General features: G+C 43.6%; 1 protein-coding gene across 3 annotated transcripts in view; it reads left to right on the plus strand.

Annotated features, from left to right (window-relative positions):
- The first annotated feature begins 3,621 nt into the window (after positions 1-3,621).
- MAP3K3 (mitogen-activated protein kinase kinase kinase 3) overlaps positions 3,622-25,452 on the plus strand; it is a 60,725-nt gene continuing 38,894 nt past the window's right edge. Inside the window, exons 1-4 of one of the 3 annotated variants that reach the window (XM_057536207.1) lie at positions 3,622-4,016; positions 11,978-12,099; positions 13,714-13,806; positions 22,900-22,940. In XM_057536207.1, the coding sequence (XP_057392190.1) occupies positions 4,013-4,016; positions 11,978-12,099; positions 13,714-13,806; positions 22,900-22,940 (260 nt within the window). In that variant the 5' untranslated portion in view covers positions 3,622-4,012. The remainder of the gene's footprint in view (positions 4,017-11,977; positions 12,100-13,713; positions 13,807-22,899; positions 22,941-25,452) is intronic. The other 2 variants (XM_057536205.1, XM_057536206.1) reach the window with 2 other exon arrangements.

Here is a 25,452-nt window from a genome sequence, read left to right on the forward strand (position 1 = left end):
TTCTTAGCTACATTCAGGTATTCGACTTGTCCTAAGGGTGATGGGAAACTCTAAAGTTTTTAAGCAGAGCATGACAGGATCAGGTATCCGTTTTAAAGGATCACCCTGTGATGGGAGTGATCTTGAGAGGCTGTTACACTAAGTAATCCAAGTGAGAGATTTTGGGGGTTGGAACTAGGATGGTGGAGCTGGGGCTGGGAGAGGAGTGGACAGATTGGAGACATGGTCAAGATTAGCTGTGGGGGAAGGGAAATGGAGAGGAAGAGCTCTCCAAGTTAGATAACTCAAAAGCATCCAACTCGGGGAACTGAAGATGGAGAGAGGATATAGAGAGCTATGGAGGAAAATGATCAGTTCAGTTTGGACCTGTAGAATTTGAGGTGCCTGTGGGATACTCAGTGGGTGATGCCTCTGAAGTTCAGAAGAAAGCCCAGTACGGTAAACGCAGCATGGGAATGCTTGAGATGGCTGGTTAAGCAGCAGGCGACAGAAACGAAGCCCTCAAAGAAAGCAGTTGGTAGGAAAGTAGAAGAAAAATCAGAAGGCTCTTTTCAGCTAAAGACTTAATGTAGTTGTATTGCATGTGCTACTATGTACGAGGCACTGTTCTAAGTGCTGGTGATAGCGCAGTGAGCAGGACAAAATCCCTCTTCCTACACGGCTTATGTTTATTGTAGTTGGAGGAAAGACAATAAGTATATAATTTCAGGCACTATGAAGAAAAATAAGGCAGAATATGGAAATATAGAATGATGGAGGGGAGAGGGGCTATTTTGGATGGTGTGTTTAGGCGCTCTGAATAGTTGATATCTGAGCAGAGACCTGAATGAAATGCAAGAATTAGCTGTGGGAACATCTTAGGGAAGAGCATTCTAGGCAGAACAAATGGCAAGTGCAAAGGTCCTGAGCTCGGTTCAAAGTATGGTGAGAAGGCCAGTGTGGCTGGAGCGATTGAGGGAGGAGGAGAGTTGAGGTAGGAGAGGATGGCTGGAGCCAGCTCCTGTTGGGCCTGGAAGATTCTATTCTAAGTGTGATGGGAAGCCATTGGAGGGTTGAGAGCAGGGGAGTGACATGATCTGAATTACATTTTACAAGGATCACGCTGGCTGCTGTGTGGAGAATCATTTGCTGGGTGGCCACAGAGGAAACAGGGAAACCAGTTAGGAGGCTAGGGCAGTTATACAGTAGAGAGGGTGGTGGCTTGCACTGGGGTGGAAGTGGTGAGAAGTAGTTGGATTCAGATACATTTTGAAAGGAGAGCTGAAAAGACTTGCTGGATGACTGGATATAGGGATGTTAGGGAAAGAGTAAAATCAAGGAAGACGCCTCCTAGGTTTGTATTTTAACAATTGGGAAAACAGAGGAGCAAGTTTTGTGGGGGAAGGGGGAAAGAATCAAGAGTTCAGTGTAAAACACATTAAGTTGGAGTTGTGTTTTAGACATTCCAAGAGAAGCTGCTGAATGGACCTTTGAATACAGGCAAGTATTCCTAAATCTAGGAGTGGGTGCTACATTTCCACTGGCATAAATTTTTTTTTTTTAATATTTATTTCACAGCTCAATAAAATTAAGGGTCAGATCTGAGCCTCAGATTGGCAGATTGTGACCTCCAGCACTGGCCTATTACACACATTCTTAACAGGGTGATATCCCCAACAGGACGAAAAATGATTCTTACGAGGTGAAAAAAATCTTCGATAATATGATGGTATATGGGCTTCAAAGCTCAGCCCTACCTGACAAAATCTTATCCCTTAATATTTAATTTCTCACATTAAGGAGAATTTAAATTTAATTAAGTAATTAAAAATTTTCTCCTTGGGGGGTGATAATGAAAAAAACAGTTGAGAAATGTGCAAGAACATGGCCTTTGGGTGTCAGAAAGCCCTGATGTGGATCCTGGCTTTACCACTTGGACATGATACTTACCTTCTCTGAGCTTCACCTTCACCATTCAAACACCAGTACTACTACTTACCTCAAAGTTACTGAAAAGAATACAATGATGTGTATAAAATTGATGACTGAATTAAAAAAAAAAAAAGTTACTGAAAAGATTTGAGAGGATGTGCCTGGCATATAGAAAATGACTGATAAATATTAGTTCTCTCCGCTTTACCTCCCGTTCCCAGAAAAGAGAAGTTATTATAGTTAAGGAACTACCATAAACTGGGTAGGGATCAACTCAAGTGGGAAAATGACAGACTTAAAAGCTTGTTGGAGGAAAAAAATAACAGGACAAGGGGCCTGATTGAATGGTAGGGGTGGGGGGGAGGGGCGGGGGTAAACAAAGAGAGAAGAGAGAAATCTAAGGTAATTCTTAAGAGGTTTGATACCAAGGCAAAGCCACCACTAAAGGTTCTTAGTTTACAGTTGAAAGCGACAAGAGGAAGATGATTCTGGCGTCTGATTTATATTACAGTAGAACAGAGGCCAGAGGAAGGGAACCCGGATTGTGGAGGACTTGGAATCTGAAGATCTGGGTGTATAACATGTTGAACAATGGGGGTTGGGAAAATTAATTATGGTCATCTCTATTTTGAAATATGCAGCCAGTACAATTGTTTTGGAACAATATTCAGTGGCCCCGGAAAACACTTATGATAAAATGTAAGCACACTACAAAACAATGTGAAGCCGTTTTTATCAAACGTTGTATATTTAGGTAGGAAAGATAAAATTATCTCTGGGGTGGAAGTTTTATTTTTATTTTTTTCAATTTTAATACAAAGAGCTTGTATTGCTTTTATGACCAGGAAAAAAAAAAAAAGTTTTCTTCCCGAAAGAACCTCTCTGGCTTTGCACTTAATGGTTTCGGCCCTGGCCAGCAGATTCCTAGGACCCACTTTCCGGCACTATCTCAGCCCCTTGGAGAGTGTGGCCCTGGAGGTGTGAGACCCAGGAAAAGGCGGGCAGTGGTAAGCCGCTCCTGCCTCCCGGCAAGCGCAGCGTCTGGACCGGAGGACTTGCCTGGGGATCCGGCGGCAGAGGTGGCCACATGCCGGCAAGCGCTCAGAGCCAGAACCTTCCCCGCTTATTACGCGCCCGGTGTGGGCACAGGGAGGGGCAGGACCTCAGCCTCAGAGACCGCCGAGAGCCGGGAGGGCAGGAGGCCAAGGGGCCCCTCCAGCCGCCTTCCCAAACTCCAGCCCCAAAGTAGCCGGCGGGGAACCGCGCCAGCCCGCGCGCCCGCCGAGCCTTGGGTGACTGACGGGAGGTGGGAATGTGGGCGGAGCCTCAAGCGCGAGCTGTGATTGGAGCGACCCACACCTCCCAGGGAGAGAGGGAGGGCAAGCCTGCGAGGGATGCGCAGAGGAGGGTGCTCAGAGCCCTCTATGTGATTGGCTAGCAGCGGAGTGAACCGGGCGCTGTTTCAATGATTGGCAGGCGGTAGACAGCCCTCGGAAACTGCCTTGCCTTCGCCTATTGGCATCCTGCGAGAGTAGGCGGGATTGGTTCATCAAGTGGTGCTGATGATTAGCTGGCGGCTGAGAGTTAGGATGTTGGAGAGAGAGCGGGGGGGAAGGAGGGGCGGCAGGGGCAGCGACTTCCTCCTTGTTATTGGCTGGTGAAGTGAGTGGGGGGTGGTACCAAGGTCCAGCGGTTGCCTAGGATTGGCGGGCGCTGGGGTGAGTGACAGACGAGGGGGCGAGCTGCGCGACCAGCGGTTTGTTTTTCGGAGCGTTCCTGAGGTGGAGAACGGCGGCCGGACCGAGCGACTGCGGGACTGAGGGACTGGCGGTCGGGCGGGCCGAGCGGCGCCGCCGAGGCCGGGCTGGGCCGAGCCGAGGAGCGCCGGCGATGTAGCGGGCCACCCTGCCCATGCCACAGCGCCCGGCTGCGGGCGGAGCCGGAGCCGGAGCCTGGGGAGGCGGCGGGGGCCCTGAGCGCAGCCCGCGCCCCCTGCGCGGAGCCAGGCCCGCTGCCGTCCCCGCCGCCCGGGCCCCCGGCATGCAGCCCCGGCTGCGGAGGTGACACTCGGGCCCAAGACGCCGCCGCCGCCATCGCCACCATGGGTGAGTGTCGCCACCGCCCCGGCCTGTGCCCGCGCTGCTTCGCGTTGCCCCGCCCCGGACTGAGGGGAGGAGGACCCTGGGCCGCCGCCTGACAGGCATGGACAGCCAGCCGGGCCGGGGCTGCGGACCGCCGGCGCCCGCCCGCCCTGCTCGCGGCTTAGCGGCTCCGCGGCCCGGGCGGGGGTTCTGGCTTCTCGGCCCGCTGGGGCGGCCCCGGCCGACGGAGCCCACTCGGCAGCCCCCTTCCGGGCCGCGCGGCCGGCGCATCCCAAGGAAGCGGCGGCGGGTCGAGGGCCATTGCTCGGCGGGGCAGCCCGCTCCGGGCCGAGCGAGCCGGACCGCGAGCCCGAGGGCGGGGGAGCGCGAGCGCAGTGTGGGGCCCGGGCTGGAGGCTGGTGCAGGCCCAGCTGCTGTTGTGTCTTTTCCTTGATTTGCTTTTTTTTCCTGCCTGTGTCATTTCCTTCCCTTTGCTCACACAGGCTGGCCTGTGAGAGTTCCCGGGGCTTGCTCTCGAGCCCTGTGCGCGCCCCAGCGCAGGGGGGAGGGCGTGCAGAGAGATAGGTTGGGAGGTGATTAAAACGGCAATCACTGTTATCAACCGCGCGGTTGAGAAATGCGAGCTGCACGCAGATTGCTGGAGGTTAGGAATTGGTCGCGGGCTGCCAGATATAATACACATCCTACCTTTCGAAAAATCTTGTTGCAGTGTTTTACATCCATTATTTTAATCTAGCTGTATCCCTGAAATTATGTAACTTTTGAAAGAGAGAAACATTCACTACAGAAAAGAATCTCTATGAAATCATTTCCTTTTTAATCGATATTTGCAATTTCTGTTGTGAAGATGTAATCTAAGAAAAGCTTTTAATGTCTTCCACACGTAGCATTTGAACTGAATTATATTTCAGGTCCTTTTTGGTAATTTACCAAATGACTATTGGACTAGATTAAGTAGCAAATAACATTTTAGATGTACTTTGCTTCTCTTGTTGGATCAGTTATTTTGATAGTGTTTGCAGTGGCAAGTTTTGCAGAGTATTTGGTATTGTCATAAATAATCAAGGGGTAAACGTCAGTAAAAAGATCATTTGCACAGCCATTGATTGCATCTGTGAAGAGGGAACATTAATGTTTGCTTTGCCCTATAGCAAGGTCAAGTCGTTTTTGTAGGAGGTTAAATGTTTGCTGTGTCACATGGGGCAGATATTCTTTTGCGGCCCATCTTTACACTCTGGCTTTGAATGAATTACCTTGTTCTGTTCCATGCTGCCCCTCATACAGTAAGAGATGGGTTTGTTCATTTGTTGGGCTTACTGTTTCCTTCCCATGCTTTACTTCAGAAGTGCTTGCTTTTCTGGGAAACGTCTGTGACAGTAAGCAGAAAAGGAACCCAGTGAGGCCTGGTATTTAAATACATAATTCACCAAATACTCATTGAACATTTACTTTAAATGGGGCACATAATTCTTCTTGTCCTCCCCAGGTTTCACACATTTATTTTGTGTTCTGGAATTTGATGATTGAACTAAATCTTTGAATTGATTTGTGAGCCTACACTTGCGATAATCTTTCTAAGTCTTTCCTTTTTGTCCTGCGGGGACAGTCTTAAGTCCCAAAGGGGAGTGTGAAATACTTGAGGGTGTGCAGACCTCCTACTCCCCGCTTTCTCAACTGCTAAATCAGTTAGAGTGTCCGGATGCGTTGACTACGTTTCATGCCTAACAATAAAATAGATGTCAGCCTGTTTTCACATTTCAAGATATTTTCAAAAAGTTTAAGTGTGTGAGTATACGGAGAGACAATGATGAGGAGGAAAGGAACTATATAGGTAGGGTCCAGAGCCCCAAAGGAAAAAGGACCAAAAACTCAGTGTCTTCTCATTTGTCCCCATGTCAGTTTTTACATGAAGAAAGTGAGACAGTGAGGGGAGAATTAACTAGCCTGGTGGTTGCAGTATATTAGGCAAGCTGATTTAAGAACCACTGCCTGGCTTTCTTCAGCACTCTCCCCTCATACCATTCTCGGTTTCCTTTTAGTAGATGACCTTGACATGCAATTAGAGCTGATACTGAATTCTCTTAGAACCTGGCCTTTAGTTTACTTTGTATAGGGCTCAGCAAGCATATATGTACAAACACAGACACACAGAGTCTCTCTTAAATACTAGTTTCCATTTTGGTGATATAAATGATGAAAAATCAAATTCCCAGGTTAGTATGCTTTAGTTGCTGCATGCAGTCCTAAATAAATTCAAGTGGTAATAAGAGAGAAGCATAGACTTATTAATATTTTTTTATGCTTGTTAAACTCCAGCCCAGTGAGGAAAGGACTGAAACTAATTTGAGTCCCTGCCCTGCAGGTTCCTTGGTTAATAGTCATATTTTCCTGAGCTGTTCTAAGCCCCAGACTCAAGCTTGTTTGACAACTTGGGTTGGTAATGAAAACAGGTCAGATTTTGTATTGGCTGTTAGCCCCAGTAAATTTCTAGTGGAAATTACACTTATCCTTGTAAATAATAGGAAATAGTCTTTTTTTTTTTTTTTTTTTGGTTTTGATACTATGTGGTTATAAAAAAAAATTTGGGCTTGACTGGTCATTTTTTCTTGGTCACACCAAAATTCTCTCCTAGTTTTAGTAATTACAGTGGCAAATGCTGTTAATAACACCTAAGATTAATTTACTAGTGTTTATTTGGACTCTATAAATGCAATCTAAAATTTAGTGGGAAGTATTACTGAAAAATATGCAACAACTTGGAAATGTTACTGGAAACGATCATGAAATGAGTATAGGATTTAGGATGTTGTGGTTCTGGTTTGATAACTTGGTTTGAAGTCAGAATCATTGTGATTTACAGATGCCTTGTGTCTCTAGGGTTTCAAGGCTGTTGGGAGCTCCCAATTAGACCAATCTCAATTCAGTTTGGCTAGAATCTGACCACCTGTGTATACTCTAAATAGTTAGCAACTGTTTTGATTGAAATTGGGATCACAGTTTAACGAATCAATATGGCTATGTCACGACTAGATTTCTGATACTTTACAAAATGATGGTTGGTTTCTAAAACTGAATTTTAGGCATTTGTAAAAAGTAAGTATCAGTCCAACTTAGCGTTACTTAGGGGAATACATAGAGGAAGAAGCAGTTTTCTTGGTTCTGACTATGTAAGCTATCCATTTTTTCTTTGCCCATTTATTGAGCATCTCTTATGTGTCAGATATAGTGTTAGGCCCTGTACATACGTTTATCCTGTGTTTAAGAAGTTACAGTTAGGTGAGGTGAACCAAAAACATGTAAACAAATAAGTGCAATGAGGTGTTATAGGTACTTCGTCAAAACTGTAAAGGTACATAGGAGGGAGAGATCAATTCTGTAGTTTTGGGATTGACATACGTTATCCTATAGTCCTCAGACCTCTAAGGTTAATTTCATTAACCATTAAAATAAAATATGATGGTGATATATTGATTTTTATGAGGAAGCAATAGCTTACTTTATAATATGTATTTTTAAATTTTAAGTCATCAGTTAATATTGAAGGGCAGTTATATCCCAGAAACAGAAAAATAAACACCAGAATTTGACTTTGAGATCTAGCAAAGATTCAACCAGGGCCTTGAAGGAAAAAGGAAAAATGTTTCTTGTAAATTGAGGATCAGACCTTTTTGCTTATACTTACTATGAAATGATGTTTGCCCAGGTATGGAGAGGGTGGAGGCAGTGCGAGTATGTAACATGTCATGAACAGTAAGAGAGTAAAATCTGACTCACAGACACTCTGCAGCACAGGATCTCCTGAGTGAGCAGTGTGATCAGATGATCTGGCAGAGTTGGGTAGAGCAAGGTGAAGAAGTAGTTTGTTAAATGAAAACAAAGATTAAATTTGGGGGTTGTATATATGGAAAAGAGTGAGTGTCTGGCATCATGCAGGACAACAATGTTTATCGAAGGACATGTTGCTTCTGGAAACTTTTCTGGGTTTTTAGCCAAGGGAATTTGTAAATGGGAGTGCCTTCAGACCCTGCTTTTAGATAGAAGTAATAGCTCAGTCTGGAAGAGTGACTTCCTGCTGGGACTAATGAGAGACGAGTGTGTTGCCTGGCAGCCCCCATGCCTTAGGTCAGGGTATGGGGAGAAGGAAAAGTACAGGCCGCTGGATAATTACGGATAGCTGTCTGCTTGAGACTGCTGAAGAGCTTCCACTTTTTAAGCCTGAACTGTAAACCTTGTTTCATAGATCCCTTCTTTTCTTTTTCTATGAATATTCCTCACCTCTAGATCCTTAACCTCCTAATCTCTAGAGTTAACTTCTTTCTCTGTGCTTCTTTCTGGTAGCTTTTAAGTGTGTCAGACCACCCCCATCCTTCGGAAATCTTTTCAAGGTTATAGCATACTATTACCTCTGCCTCAACTTGTTCACGTGTAAAGTTCATAAATGAATTGTTGATTTCCACTACTTCCAATTTTCTTTTAATCTCCAGCTTCTCTATTCCCTGTAAAATTGTTTCTGCCTCTGCTACCCTATTGGACCTGCCTGGCCTCTGCCTGCCCCTGCTATTCTTTGGTCTGAGCTTCTGTGGTGTCACTCTTGTTTTTTCCCAATCCTCTTAAAGGCTTCTGTACCAGCACACCTTCTTCCTACTCTACTTGACAGCATTACTGTTCACTGAGGATCAGTCCCTGACCTTCTTTTCTTTTCCTCCACCGTTCACTTGCTTTCATGTCCTTCTGCTTTATTTGTAAAGCTCTCTTGCATAGATGGAACAGCTTGCTTCTCTGGAAAACTCTTTATTCTGTAAAATCATCTATATAATCTCTTGCTACTCACACTGTAAAAAAAATTTTTTACACGTGTGTTTATGTATTCTGGTTTGTATCTTGTCTAATTCAGTCTCTTTATTTGTGTAACCTTGTATTTGCGTGTTTTGTCTTTTTACCCCTAGAGTTTGAATACCTTAAAGTATCTTTCAAAACTGTCTAATGTATAATACATGATAGATATTCAGTAAATGGTTATTGTTAATAATTAATAATAAAAATTCAGAAATACAATTGAGTATTAGGATAGATTGTGGCCTCCAGTCTTTTCCCATTAACCTTTTCTCCATTGCCAATAATAGCCAGCATTTTTTTCAACATTAACCTTTTCTCCATTGCTAATAATAATAGCCAGCATTTTTTTCAGCATTACTAAGTGTTAGGTACCATGAGGAATAATTTGTAAGGTTTTTTGTTTATTTGTTTGTTTTTTCCCTTAAGTTTCACAGCAGCTCTGTGTAATGATACTTTTATTATCTCCATTTTACAGATGAGGAAATTGAGGTTTAGGGAGAATAAGTAATTTGTTTAAGGCCTCTTAAAGCCAGGTCTTTCTGACTCCAAAGTCCATATAACTGACTACTGCACTCTAAGAAAGCTGCTATTTGTTTTTAAAAGGTTTGTTTGTTTGTTTTTATTTTTTAAGGAATGCGTACGGTAGCACAGATAATTCAGTTAAAATCCCAATCCAGGAAGAAATGCCTAAAAGAACCACTCGATTTGCTTCCTGTCTTTATCCATGTTCTCAGTTTGAAGTATCAGTTTAAGAACCAGGGCTTCCCTGGTGGTACAGTGGTTAGGAATCTGCCTGCCAATGCAGGGGACACGGGTTTGAGCCCTGTTCTGGGAAGATCCCACACGCTAAACCCGTGCGCCACAACTCCTGAGCCCGCGCGCCTAGAGCCCGTGCTCCGCAACAAGAGAAGCCACTGCAATGAGAAGCCCGCACACCACAACGAAGAGTAGACCCCGCTCGCCGCAACTAGAGAAAGCCCGCGCACAGCAACGAAGACCCAACGCAGCCAAAAATAAATAAATAAAATAAATAAATTTATTTAAAAAAAAAAAAGAACCCATTTGCCTCTAGAAGTATATGCAACTTTGACACAAAATCAGATTCTATTACTTTGTTTCACTTGTGTCAGTTGTCCCAGATTTCAAGAGATAGAACCAAACCATTCCTCTAGTGTGTACTCAGCACTGGAACTACCAAACAAGTTTTTATCCATTAAGTAATGCCAGGCATTGGTTAGCTTCCTGGAAACAGAATTTGTCAACCTGATAAACCAGCTCTTATAATAGCATCATCGTATACAGAATTAGAAACAATTTCTTTAGTCATACTTGTCATGGATTTGACTTGAAAAGCATGTGTGTGTGTCTGTGTGTGTATATTCACATCCATCTTGTTTCAATATCTGAGTTGAGACAACTGAAATTCTCAATTCTAAGGCTGATTACCTTGATACTGAAAACTACATGCATTCTGCTGTTAGGACTATCACTGAATGCTCCTCAGAAAACACCCACCTAGTCATAATCGTGATGACCCCAATTTACTGTTACAGTTGGCCCAATAAATTTATATATATGTAATATTTAATGATATATAAGCCAATTTAGTATATAAGCCTATATATATGTGTTATACATATATATAAGCTAGTCATCCTAGCTTAGATGTTATGCTCTAGTTTTAAAATCTTGGTTGGGAGGTTAAAAAACAAAACAAAAACCAAGCAAGTTCCCTTTAAGGAGCCTATAGGTATATTGTGAGAAAGTATAAAATAATTGATGGGATGTATGTGTTTTAATTTTGACAGATGTCTTTCTGTAGACAACCACTTCCTCATTCGTTATCTCATTTACCTCATTCTTTTCATACTACAACGATATCACCCTCATACTTTTGTATGTATTTTGAATGGAATTAGTTGGGAAGCTACTTTACTGGTGTTTTTCCTGCAAGTCTTAAATCTAATTTTACTTTTCTGAGCAGACAAAAATCTCTTCAGGGGCACCCTTCTCCTTCCTTTCCTGCACCTCCTCAGAGGGCATGTAGGGCACCCGAGCAGATTTGGTCTAGGAAAAGGGGAGAGGCAAATAACGCCGCTTTACTTCCTATACTCCATGCTGCTCTTTCCTTTCCACAGGGTGTTAGAATATTTTCAAGGGACAGTGATAAAGCGCAGAAGATAGGCAAACTCTGTGGGTGGAGTCTTGTACTTCTTTTAAGGTGTGCCGCAAGTCCCTAAGTGACTCATTTGTCACTAAAGCAAGTGTAACAGCTCATTCCTCATGTTTCTTTGCAGATCAGCAGATTTATTTCCAACTCCCCAGTGCTATTTGAATAGACAAGGATCTCTTGAAGGACCTAGGAGGATTTTGCAAAACATGGAATTGGGCTGGTTTAGGTTCTGGGTTTTGGCCAGTTGTCTTTCAATGCATGAGAACTCTAGTGCTCTATGCTATGTCAAGAAAGGGGGATTAAAAGTAATACCAGTAAGGCAGAGACAATGCATTGCTTGGTCAGTTAGGGAAGAAAAACAATAGAACTGCCTTTTGACTTCCCTGTGGGAAGCAGAAGGCCTATAAATTTGTAAAGAGTTGGGAGGGGGCATTCAGAGGCTAGGCTTGTAAAGCAACTTTTGTTCAAAGCAGCGACCTGAGGTCCTTGTTTGGTACCTTTTAAGTATGCTCTCCTGTGTACGATAGTTTAGGAATAAGTCTGACTGACTCTGTCCCATAATCAGCTCTCCCATGAATTCATCTTTTCACTCAGTACCCTGCTACACTGTGCTGTGTTGTTCTTCACTCCAACTTTTCATCTATTTTTCCTGGTTGAGTTTCTCTGGCACTGGAAGAATTGGTCTTTTTGAACACCTCCCTTGCCCCCAGTGAATTGGTAGGTATTGCTGCCAGAAATCTGATTGGAGAGCTGTTAAGAATCCATTAAAATTCAAATCGCCATAGTCTGACCTCAGTTATCTACTTTTCACAGACAGCAAATTCATGTGATTATAGTTACAGGGTCTCTCATTTCACCTGGGCAGAACTCCCTGAGTATTAGTGATATAATTTGTGAAAGTACTTCTTTGGTCTGTATTAAAGTACCTTAGCCCATGTGCTCTCTTTCTTTGCAGACGAACAGGAGGCATTGAACTCAATCATGAAGGATCTGGTGGCCCTCCAGATGAGCCGACGTCCCCGGGTGCCTGGATATGAGACCATGAAGAACAAAGAAACGGGTCACCCAAATAGGCAGGTGTGTGCAGCCATGGCTGTTAACTAAATTTGTTGGGGAGGGGTTTTCAGGTGGGAAATATGTGAGAAGCCAGTGATACTCTGATACAGGCTTGAATGCTGTTGGTCCCTTCCCTTAACAGTCTGTTAAATGGTAAGTGATATGTGCTAACCAGGTGTGGGTCGTGATCTGGAGTCCCAATGCCTTGTGCATCTCACCTTGTAAATAGTGTTTCATCTGTGGAGAGTAAGAATAATTTCTTCGCTAATTATGGGGACAGTATTCATATACTTTTTCCTTTACTGATCATTTGGCAAATATTTTATCCAGATTCACGATCCCTAACTCAGAAACTTTTTAGCTATCTTACAGTATATACTCAGGAAAAATTAATTAATTTTAGTATTGGTTTATTTAAAATGTAATTAGGAAGGGAAATTTATTTAATAAAATAACATATACTGAAAGTAACAATGAGTGATTTTGTTATTGTTGTTTACAGTTGTTTCCCCCCATTAACTCAGGTAGTTGAGAGTGCCTGTTTTATTGAGAGTTGTGTGCTTCTTTAGGAAAACAGCTTCTATTTTGTTAACATTTAAACTTGTGCGCTGTTGAGAACCTTCTTCTCGCTTCCAGTGTCACTGACCTCCCTGTTGCCTAGGCCGTTTGGCCCACAGAGAGGAGTGAGTGACGGGGAGCTTTCCTTCCTAGTGGGTATCAGATGGCTGAGTTTGGTGTGTTTGATGATATCCTTCCTTGTGGTTCTCTTCGTTATCAGCTAACCTTCTCTCTCCTCATTTGCACCTTGTCTACGAATTCTTCAGAAGTACTCTTGGTTCCTGGAGAAAGTATAAGGGGCTAGAACTTTTTCTGTCTGAGGTTGGCTAGATATAGCCTCCCAGAGTATTTCCTGCCTTTAGGAAAACTAGGGACCCCAAGTCCTTTTGTTTCAGTTATAACATAAGGAATAGTTTAGAAAGCTGCTTTTATTTTTTGTGTTTACCTTACAGAACTAAGGGAACAACAGAATAGGGCCCATTCTTGTACTGTTTTCATACATTATTCTAATTGTGTGGGTTCTCACTTGCTGTAACTCACTTCTATTCAAAGCTGCTTTTGGAAGGAGCATTTTACCAGAAGTGAATCCCCTCCCCCAGGCTTGAGCCTAATGACCTCACTTTCCTTCCTGTCTTCCTATGTGGAGTGTGCTTGTTAACGCTGCTCCAGTCAGCTGATCTTTCTCCAAATGGGACTATTAGCGTGGATGTCAGTTAGTAGGTGAAAAGGGGAAACTTTCTTGAGTTGGAAGGCCCAAAGGGACTCTGCTGAGAAGAGGAGGGGTGGAGTGGTCTCTGATCATTCCTTGAAGGGAGATTACCTTTTAGGAATCCTGTTTAGGCCTAAAAGCTATTATAAGAAAAATCCTGATCTTTTACCATGCCTGCTGCTGTGTTATTGGGGTGAAGGCAGTGGTTATGAAGGTAGAAGCCTGTGAAAAGGATTGACTAGTATAGAGGAAATAATCTTAACAAGCGGTACTAGCTCTTTGGACCCACAGTTTACTTGAATATCGTCAAACATTATCTGTTGCATGAAGGATACAAATTATTAACCTCAGTTTTTTTGTTTTTAAAGAAAAAACACAACAGCAGCAGCTCAGCCCTTCTGAACAGCCCCACAGTAACAACAAGCTCATGTGCAGGGGCCAGTGAGAAAAAGAAATTTTTGGTAAGGAACAAAATTACCCATTAAAGCTAAAATGTGCTTTTAAATCTACTAGTGCTGGAAGAGTGTGGAATTCATTTCCTGGACAAATTGTTTTAGTGGATTTGCAGGGAGCACTGGTTACTCATTACCTGTGTGCTGTCACCATTTCTCACAACAGTATTATTCATAAGCAACCTCGGTCAGTGCTGTCCAGTAAACTTCTGTGATGATAGAAATGTTCTATATTTGTACTGCCCAGTGTAGTTGAGGAACTGAATTTAAAATTTTATTTAATTTTAATTAATTTAAATAGCTACATATGGCTAATGGCTATTGTCTTGGATAGCACAACTTTATATACTGTATAAGAGACTGTTGATTTGTTGGGCAAGAAATTAAGTACATGCTTGGAGATGTGTACATCTCCTTGGTACATTCGTTCCACCACACAGGTCATGAGTTTCTGTGCATTGTGATAAGCTCATCAGTGGGAATCCCAGCTAAGAGTCTATTCCAGGGGGCATGGGGATCTGGGGGGAATATGAAGCTTGGAACTAGCATGGCTGTTTAGAAATTGAAGCTCAAAGTTTTATGCTAATATTGGGTAAAAGGGCAATGAAAATGTCAAAATAGCTTCTCCTCTTAATAAAGTCAAGGTTGTAGAATGGTCTCTCCTGGGAAGTATAGCAGATGTTCAGCTTCTGACCAGGAGGAATAGTCTTCAGCAAAATCGTGAAAGCAGAAGGAGAGAGAGAGTCTCAGTGATTGCATTTCCAAGGAAGGATGGGGTGAGATGGGGATGGTGGGAACATTTGGGGGGAGAAGTGTTTACAGCTCAATGTAATGAAAAGAGCCCAGCCTGAGTCTTGAGATGTTAATAATCTGTTAACGTAGGACTTTACAGTTTACACAGTGAATTCCCTTTTGAAAAATTCTTGTTTTTGTTTGCTTGGGCCTAGGATAGGATTAAACGGTTTCCTCCAGTAGCAATTCTTCTGTCAGAAGGTCCATGCTTAGGAGGAGAGAGGACTGAAAGATAAAAACCTAATGTAAATGGCTAAGAGATGCCAAATTGGTCTAAGAAATGTCAAATTGGGCTAAAGATTCAAATTGCAGAGTCCCAGTTGAAAGTACCCAAGTGTTTTGGCCACCAGGAAAGGTGGTTTGTTCAGGGATGGAATGATGTTGGCAGAGGCAAGCAGCGCTTCAGAGTGAGAATGGCAGCGCTGAGATTGGCATAGCCTCATGGGGCTCAAGCTTGGCACAGCAAGGAATGCCACAGGAGCTGGGGGTTCCCTGACAGAATCGTGTGGGGGCTGAGGCCTGGAAGAACGGGAAATCGTAATTTAATACCTCTGCTTGGCAAGACTTCAGCTATCCTCTTCCCTGAGTAAACAAGCTAGGCAATTAATTGAAAAAGAGAATACATTTGAGAAACACTAAGCATTCTGAGCAGCTGCGGAAGTACAGGGGTATGAGGCGCTTGGTTATTCAGCTGTTTGCTAAGAGTTAGGATCTGCACTCTCTGTATTCTCCCACCTGGACGTTAGGTCCCTGGAGGCCTGCAGCCGGTTAGAGCTGGCTGCATGTTCTTAGATATGTGTAGCACATCCTCAGCTGGGGCCTGTGGATGGTTTTATAGGCCATGAAGGGCAGACCCTTTAGCAGTCATCAACTAATAGTCCTTTATCAACAGGTGCTATTTCTCTGTGAGGGCGACAGCTTAGTGTAGTGAAAGGAGCACTGGCCCAGAAGTCATTGAGTTGTTAATAATCCATTAACATGGGATTTTACAGTTTAGAGAGTGCTTCCAACAACAACAGTTAACAGCAATAACAACAACTATAAGCTAAACTATAAGCATGTGTATAATACTTTAAAGTTTACAAAGTGCTTATGCAAAGATATTAAGTAGAGCCAGGAAGCAAAGCCAGATCGTCTGTCCCGGTCACAGTAATTTTACCATGTGTAAGTCTGATAACCTTTTTAAACCTCAGTTTTTCCATCTGAAAATACAGGCATAGTGTCTACCTCTGAAAGTTGTTGTAAGATCACAGAGTATAAAAGATTTTGTACATTGTAAAACAAGGTACGGGTGTAAAGTGGTAGTGACTACATCACTTCTGTTATGTTCGGGCATTGTGGGTATGAGCGCTAGTGAAAGCTTCTAACCAGAAGTATGCAGATTGTCATGGAACTGAAAGGGTTACGGTTTTCTACCTTTATTGGATTGACATTACTATCTATCAGATGGTCCTTTGCAGACTTATGAAGCTAACCTGATATATGAAAGTCCCAGTAGAAGAAAAAATAGAATCCTTATTACCATGGATTCCTGTTTCCCTTGAATCTTATCACGGTGGTAGGTAGAGGCTTGAACAGAGCCCAGGGTCTGGGTCTGACCCTCCAGATGATCACTAGTGGGTGCTTAAGAATGGAAGAGTTGCTTTCTTCATAGCAAGCACTAGAAGGGCAGGCTCTTGGCTATCAGTTATAGAGGAGGAGAATTCTAGGAGCTGTTCCTCCACAGGGTCAGTGATTGAGCAGACTGCCTTTTGCTTTTACTGTGATAGACCTGACTCTTCAGGACTTCCTTTCTCTTTCAAGGGTTGTTGATAAGATAGGCTGGCTAGTTTGAAAGTAAAACATAATACAGCATACAAGCCTCATATTCTATTTTGTAAGAAACTTCCTTTTTTTGTGTGGTAGTTTATTAACTAGCAGTAAATAACTAATACACTATTTCATCATTGATTTATTCAGATACTCACTGAGCCCCTGCTGCATGCCAGGCACAATGCTGGGACTGGGGATATAGAAAGAATTAGGGTAGGGAAGAAGGTTGCTTTATAATCACCTCTTCCACTGATCTCTTAGGACTTTCCTGAGTCACACAAATAAAATTATTTTTGTTGCTCTTTTCTTCTCATTTATTTACTTTCTTTGGCAAAGTAAGGACTCCAGTGCCAGAGATGTGGGAGCCAAAGGTATATAGCAACTACAGGGAGGGGGAGCACTGCAGAATCAGAGAGCGGGCACCAGAGACAATGGCTAGCTGGGGCCTTTGCCAGGTCAAAGGTTCACAAACCTTTGTTTAATAAAGGTTTTTTTTGAATTCTTGGGAGTCTTCTTGGGTTACATGTTCAGTTGTTGAGTTCAAACTTTGAGAAGGTCATGTCTACTTAAGTTTGGTATCGTTGGTTACTCCTGTTGCCCCCTGAGTTCCCAAATCTGTAGCTCAGCCTGGAGGCCTGCACTGTCCTTCTCCTGGGCATGGCTCTCACTCTTCCTTTCACCAAATTAGCTCTGGTGGGCAGGGGACTTGAACCTGCCTAGATCTGAATTTTTGTACTAGAACTTTTTTCTCAGCAGCTGTGGCACCTCTCCATTCAGTTCAACATGGGCCTATACTCAACCTTCTTAGATGAAGAAATATAAGTTATATTCCCTGTACCCTAGGAATCATGCAGTCTTATGAGAAATGAGAAATATGTAAAAAAAAAAAAAAAAAAAGAAACTAAGCTAGGATGTGACTATGCCTAAATATATGGTACAGATACTGAGAGCCACAGGAGGCCGGGAAAGTGAAAGATGAACTTGGGCCGAAGGAGTTACGGAGTCATTTCTGGAAGAGGTGGCACTGGAACCAGGCAGTGAAGGATGTATAAGAGTTTAGTTAGGTGGAAAGGAGGAAGTATGGCACTCCAGGTTGGGAAGCTGAATTATTAAAGGCCTCGGGGAAGGAAGGAATGTGGCATCTTTCAGGAAATAGGGTGGGCATTGATCTGGCTGGAGAAAGGGTTCCCTTTGAGAACAAACAGTGTGAGATGATTAGGTAAACTGAGTGAGCTTAAATTCCAGAGGGCTTTGAATGATAGTAAAGAACTTAGACTTTATTCCATAGGTCATGGGTATCACTGATTACTTTTTGAACAAAGAAGGGATGTGGTGAAAGTGGTGGTTAAGATGACTGAAACTGTGGAGGAATGTAGAATGTGCTGAAAGGGGGGAGCTGAGAAGTACAGAGGCTGCTTCAGGAATTCAGGAGGGGAAAGGGGCTCCAAGAGTGACAACTGAGAGAATGGGACGCAGAGTCTCATACTGGAGTCCCTGGAGGGGAGAATTGGAACTTGCTGTCTGGCTGTGAGAAAGGGAAAAGAAAGAAAGAATCAAGCAGAACTCAGAGGTTTGAGCCTGTAGTCAGTATTAGAAATGGCAACACTGAGAAGGGGGACTAGTTCGGGAGGGTAGTTGATGCAGACACACATGGCTAGGTTGAGTTTGTGATTACAGTGAAATACTCTGAAATACAGTGAAATACAGTGCACATACTCATGCAGGTATGTGTGTATATTGCTTTTGCAGGTACACAATCCCTTATCTGCAACTCTAAAATCCAGAGAGTACTGTAAACTAAAAGGTGTTTTTTAAATTTTATTTATTTATTTTTAAATTTGCAGCAAATTCATTTGGAATCAAAACTTGGCCTGAATGGACACAGGGCTATTTAGAGTCTTTATTTATTTGACTAATTGTGAATATTCATACTTTTCAATACAAAAACTAGCTTTTGCTCTTAACAGGTAAACCCTAAATCTTAGTGACTGTACAGATATGGCCAGCACAGGGAAGGGGAGGACAGCGTTCCCCACAGTCACTGAAGGACCCTGACTGACAGTGGCTGCACTGACCTGGCACACCAGGGAAGAGAGTGTAGAACTCAACTTTGTTGCCAGCTGCTGGTCAGAAGTAGTTACAGAACCCCAAACTAACTTCAGGAGAGGCTAAGCAGCGTGGAGGGGTGCACGGAATGCCTGTGAGCGTTCTGCTCTGCCGTGGAGTGCTGCCCAGACACCTTCCCCCTGGAGGGGCATCGCTTACCATACAGAACACGTACCACTACCTCTCTAAATCCAAAAGTGCTTTCTGAGACACTTTTAGCCCCAAGGGTTTTGGCTAAAGGATAAAGGACCTGTATTACCATTTTTTGAGCACTTATTATATGTCAGGAACTTTTCTCATATCTTTATCCAATTATTTCATTTAATTATTTTGATAACTCGATGAGATAGATACTGTCACTATTTTCACTTTTCAGATGAGGAAACCGAGTTGCAGAGAGGTTAGTTCAAGGTTACAACAAGGAGGTTATAGAGCCAGGATTTGAAGCCAGACAGTTTGACTCTAGTGCTGCATTCCTAACAATGACTTGTCTGCCTTGTATCCGTGGCAGACAGATGAGGTTTCGCTTGAGAAATTGGGGCTGGACGTAGAGATTTGGGAATCTTCTATTTAGAGGTTGCCTGATTTTTTAATTCCTGCCGAGGAGAAGATGTGAGAAGAGGGAGAGAAATCCAGAGGCCAAAAGTCCAAACATTGAGGCACAGTTACATGTTGGGGGAGGGGTGTGAGACGGCATGAGGAAGAGGAACCAGCGAAGAAGCAGAAGTGGTTAGAGTGGTGGCAGGTTCCCTGGCTTGGGATAGAGTCACAGAGGCAAGAGGAGAGAACCTCATGACAGAGGACGCAGCTACCAGTGCGAAATGCCTCGGAGGGGCAAGGAGGATGGTGGGCAGGAAGGAATTGAATCTAGTTAGCTTTATCTGAACTTTCTTGTCTATGGCTATTCTAGTCAGCCTGACAGGGGTCACTCAGATTTAGGAACCTGGCAGATTTGGGCACACCATGCGGTACCTGGAAGCCGGTCATGGGCCTGCGTCCTGCTCTGGCAAGGCTGCGGTCACATCAGACAAGGGATTCAGGAGGCTGGGCGTCTTTGTCTTCACTGCTTACTAATCACAGGCTAGGCTAGTCTTGAGGAGGAGCGATTTGTGGTTTGAGGCAAACGTTTAATTCCCTTTCTCACTAAATTCAAGTAGAATAGTATTCGGATTGTGGCCCACGATGAAATAAATTTAATTCCTTCAGTCCCACAAAGGGACAGAGGGGATTCCTTCATAGGTGCATCTAAATATAATGCCCCAGTTTAGAATGAGAGCTATTGTTATGTGTTTTTATGTTATGTGTTTTTATGTTATGTGTTTTTTATTACTATAAAAAATTAGATAAAAATCAACAGAGGAATAAATTTTTTTAATCAACAGGAAAAAAGGGAAATCTGAATAAACTATGGGCTTTATTTAACACATCAATATTGGTTAATTAGTTGTAACAAAAAGAAATGTACCATACTAATGTTACCGATAGGAGAAACTGGGGGGTGGAGGGGGGAGAAGGGTATATGGACACTCTCTGCTCTATCTGCTCAATTTTTCTGTAACTCTGAAGCTGTTCTAAAAATAGAATCGATTAATAAAATATAATAATAATGAGTGCTACACCAAGGTGTGCTGGGCTGTGAGCAGGAGGAGGTGAAAGGAGTGGTAACCCAGCTGTAGGGACAGACAGGACTGCAAACTGCGGTGAGCACTTGGGGTACTCCAGAGCTAGTTGTGGAACCGGACAGCATGGGAAGCTGGAGACAGCATGTCAGATGCGGCAGCGTGTTGCAGGCACTGTGCTTCGGAGGGCCTTGCCACGGGAACTGCTTAGTAGTTCAGGGGAAGGAGAAAAAGAAGACAGTGAAAACACTGCTGTCACTCATGCAAACCTTGAAGCCCCGTGATAACTTCCTCTGCAGCAGTGCCTCATCTTTCTGCTTGTGCGCTCATATTCACGCGCGCATGTGCTCACATACACACACAGTCTCTCTCACCTGGAATGCACACCAGAGGGGGCACACTGCCTTCCCATGCCACCTCCTCCATCTCCACCTACGCACAGCCTCAGCCAGAGCCTCCCCTACTGGTTCCCCAGGCCCCATAGCTTCCTGCATGATTGCTCCCCTGGTCTCCCGATGCTGGCTCCATTATTACTCCATCTCCTCCATGAGTTCTGAAAAGTAAGGTCTCAAAAGATCCTTTGATAGTTTCCTTCTTTCAGTGCTCCCATTGAAGCCCTGCATCTGTGAGTAAAATAAATCTCCCTTGCCTGTGTGACACTTAAGTTGTAGCATATCTGGGCTTCTTTTAAAGCATTATAATCTTGAGAGAACTTGTTTAACTTCATTGTAAATTAGGTTCTCCTGTAAAATAGACACAATAATAGTACCTGTTGTGAGGGTTAGTTTAATTGATATATGTAACATGCTTAGAACAAGACTTAGTATATAGTAAATCCTCAGTAAATGTTAACTATTGTCATATTATTAGTAATGGGATCCAGTGGCCCATATGTTACATCAAAGGATGAAAGGGCTGTGTCAGGGCTGTAGTTTGAAAAGTTGTCACATCCCAGGCCTGCTCCTCAGGGGAGCTTTGCTGTCCACTGTTTAGTATGTGAGCTTTTCAGGGTCATGAAGCTCTTTGAGCCTCCATTTCCCTGTCTTTAAAATAGTGAGTTAGAGGCTGTATTCTTATATTTTAATTCATTGACTCTCAAGGTGTGTTCTAGGACCCCTAGGAAGTTCTCAAGAACCTTTTGAGGGTCCATCAGGTCAAAACTATTTTCATAATCGTATTAAGATGTTCCTTGCCCTTTATACCCTCATACTCTTAAGAATGTACAGTAGAGTTTTCCAGAGGCTACACAATACGTATTATCACAGCAGTTTGAAAGCAAAAACTGATATGAGAATCCAGCTGTCTCCTATTAAGCCATGCATTAAAGAGACTGGAATTCTCTCACTTCACTTTTTTAAAGTTTTTTTAATTAAAATGTATTTATGTTAACACATAACGGTTTTTAATTATTTTTAAATGAATAAAATTTAAATTTTTTCAGTTTTAATTTCTAACGTGGCAAATATCTGTAGATATAATCTATATAAACAAAAGCTTTTTGGGGTCCTCAATAATTTTTAGAGTGTAAATTAGAAACACCAGTCTAGTTCATTTGACTGGAAGGGAATTCTAGCGTCCCAATCTCTTGGGAAAAGGAAGTCCTGTGTGCACCCACCCTACCTTTCAACTTTCTCCCTTTTCTGTCATCTTTTCTGTCTGCTCTATGTTCTTCATCTTCAGATACTCTGAAGCCCTCTTCTTTCTTCCAAGCCACAGTTTTTTAATTTGTCAATCTCAGTATAATTTTCATTCACTGACCATGAACTTTCTTACCTCCCCCTCTATTACTTAATTGGTTTCCCGACTTAGTTTTCTTTTTCCCATGTACCTGTTCTTTTCTTCTATATCTCTTCCCTTTTCCTGTCATTTTTAACTCCCTCAGGTTGTTTGCTTGCCCTTTACAGTATCTCTCGTCCTCCCTGGTTCGTTCCTTAACATTCTAACACTCCTGCCTCGTCTTAATTTCTGACACTTACACCCAACTCTATTCTTCAATCAATTAATCCGTTTAATAAATATTATAAGCACAGATATATACTATTACCTTTGCTGTCACTGGAGCTACAGAAACAAGAGAGACATGATCCCTGTCCTCCTGGAGCTTATAGGGTACACATGATGGTCATTTAGGTTAGAGCTGGGGACAATTATAAGGTATTTGTCCAGAGTGCCACTTTACTCCCACTGAGGGCAGCCTTGAAAGGATCGTGGAAATCATTAGTAGCAGCAGCAACCATTTATTGCATGTCTACTATGTATTAGGTATTTTACTTACATTTTCTCGTTTAGTTCTCATAGCAACTCTGTGAATTAGGTATGTTTAGCCCTACTCTGCAGATGGAAAAACTAAGACTTACAGAGGATAAGTAATTTGGTTGTGGTCGTAGAGCTAGGAAGTATCAGTATTAAGACTTCTTTTTCCGTCTAGTTACATCAGCCCAGAAGGAACGGTGTCCTGGCCGGGAGGTGGTGGTATAGTGGGAGAAACTCCAGAGCCAGTTGTGGAAATAGAGAGTGTTTGAACTTAGAAATGATATGTCAGAGCAGAGCACCTGAGCTGGGGCAGCCACCAAAGGATCTTGTCCCAAGAGCTTTGTTGCCGCTGAGGTTAGAACTCATTGAAAGGAATGCCTGTCGGGGTAGAGAAGCTCTAACAGGAGCCATCAGGGATGTCTGCCTAAGGTTGCTAAAGGACTGCCTGAGGCTTACCTGGGAAGGGCAGGAGTGACACACGCCAGAGAACCCGCTAACCTGTCTATCATTTCTTTGGCAGAGTGACGTCAGAATCAAGTTCGAGCACAACGGGGAGAGGCGGTAAGTCTGCCTTCTGATGAGTGGCTGTGTTCATGTGTGCTGCATTTCTTAGAAAGCGTTCAGCTTGTGGAAGCCGTTGCCCTGGAGTGATTCCTGTGGGGTCACTGGCTGGGGAACGGGGTTGGTAGGGCATAAAGGGGAAAGTTTCACCCTTGGTTTGGCCTACTGATTGAACCTTGTTTCTGGTCTCAAAATTGGAAGCCATTTCAGCTGCTGATGTTTTACTCTTCTGCTCTTATCTTGCTACTGTGAGATCCACCATTGTGCTAGGGGAGGAAGTCAGGACCCCAGCTCTGCTGAGTCATGGCTTCCAGACACACTGAGACTGTGGCAGCCATGGGCATCAGAGGGAGGTGAGGGCTCTCCGTTACGTGGTGCCATTCCCATCCCTGTAGAGTGTCCCTGGTTCTGTCCACGTCAGGGGCCAGGTTGGTGAATTGGAAGGTTTTCTTCTAAATGTCTTGGCACTTCCCTGGTGGCGCAGTGGTTAAGAATCCGCCTGCCAGTGCAGCGGATACGGGTTCGAGCCCTGGTCCGGGAAGATCCCACATGCCACAGAGCGACTAAGCCCTTGCGCCACAACTGCTGAGCCTGCGCTCTAGAGCCTGCGAGCTGCAACTACTGAGCCCGTGCACCGCAACTACTGAAGCCCGCGTGCTCTAGAGCCTGCGAGCTGCAACTACTGACGCCTGCGCACCTACAGCCCGTGCTCTGCAACGAGAGAAGCCACCGCAACGAGAAGCCCGCGCACCACCACGAAGAGTAGCCCCTGCTCGCTACAACGAGAGGAAGCCTGTGCTCAGCAATGAAGACCCAACTCAGCGGAAAAAGAAAAAGTTTAAAATGTCTCTAGGTCATGGGAAGCTGCATCAAGTACCTCAGTTGTGAAAGATTTCAGTTCATTTGAGGACATAGAAAGAGGGAGTTTTCAGTCTGCATTCTGTATTTTACCTTGTTAGGGAAGTGAAAGTAATGTTACAAAACCCTTGTATCCTTTTCTCCATTGTCAGTATTTAGTTTTTTGTAGGAAGTCAAGGTAGAAGTTCTCAGTGGAGAAAAATGACTCCACTGAATTTCTCAAGTTATTTTAAGGAAAACCTTTAAGAAAGCATACAGAACTCTGGTCAGGGGATATTTGAGACCCTGTGTGTGCATGTATGTGGCACAAGCATGCGCACAAGCATGCTTTTCAATATCTGTTTTCCCCCTCTTTGCCTTTCTCTCCCATTGATAACTGCCCCGCCCTTTTTCCTTTGCTTTGAGCATTTGGAGGGGCAAAGAGCATACCCATCAGGATAAGATCGACCTACTTTAGGAGTCCCACCAGCAGACCTTAGTGCCTTCAAATGCTCTTGTACTGGTAGTTCTCTACTGCTGGCATCTTTCAGCCCACTTTGAAACTAGCTCCAGAGGAGATCTTTGGCTGCTGTTCTCCCTTAAAAAAATACATTCGGAAGCCTGCAAGGTTGTCAGAGGTTGCCGGATGGAAACATTGTACAAAGAGTGGTCTGCAGAGCCAGGGTTCTGCTGCCGCCATGTGAATTCTAGGGCTGTTCCAGGGCTGGAGGGAAGAAGGTCTTCTGAGCTCTGTCCCCAGCTGTTTGTCCTATTACCTGCCAGTAGCATGGAACTTAAATTGTCACTTCATTGTTGCTCCTTTTCACACTTATGACCTGACTGGGTATTGGAGGGATTGCCAAACTTGGAGCAGCAGAGAGTTTTCAGAAGTATGAAGATATGAAATCAAAAGCTCAGTTGTGTTGGAGCCTAATTACACAGTTACGCTCTCCTGAATTCCTGTTCCCTAAGTGGTATGCAGTTAACAGTGAGCGGACTTACACTGAGAAAGTGTATGTGTTTAGTTTCAGAGATGCTGCCAGATCGAAACCACAAATATTTAAGGTGGTCAGGCTTTTGAAGCCCTGAGCGGCAGTGTTGGTATCAAGGTTTTGAAAACTGCATTCTCTTTTTATGGAGCTGTTTTCGGGAGCCATGGCGTTTCACTGTTTGTGTACTGTGTGTGGAATTGAGGACTTTATAAAGTCGGTGCGGGGAAGCTAAGTTCAAGTTGCTCTGTGCCAGACAGCTCTGGTTTCGTGTATTTCATGTCTTAGGATTTTGTAGAAACTGTTATTGTGGGCTTTCTTTACTTTTTACAGGGAATATGGACAGTATCTACCTAAATGTTGTAGGCCCTTTTAGAATAAGAATTTACAGAAAAGAGGAAAGAAGTAGTGACTTTTCCCATTCATCATTGCCAGGTATCCATTCTGGTGGGCTGATTTTCCCTTTGCTTTGGGAGGGTGGGCATCAGACTTCTACCCTTCCTGCCTCTTAGCCTCAGGAGGGCAGAAGAGGACTGTAGATTAGGATCTCCTTCCCTTCGTGTCTGAACACTGGTGAGGATGGTTGTCCTGGGTGTTAGACCCCTCTTTGAAGTACTGGCCTAAAAATGTCTGTTATTCAAGGGGGTAGCAGCAGCTTAGATCTTACCAAACCTGGGAGTGCTGGT

The sequence above is a fragment of the Balaenoptera acutorostrata genome, chromosome 20 (genome assembly GCF_949987535.1).
Source record: "Balaenoptera acutorostrata chromosome 20, mBalAcu1.1, whole genome shotgun sequence".
Taxonomy (NCBI): Eukaryota; Metazoa; Chordata; class Mammalia; order Artiodactyla; family Balaenopteridae; genus Balaenoptera; species Balaenoptera acutorostrata.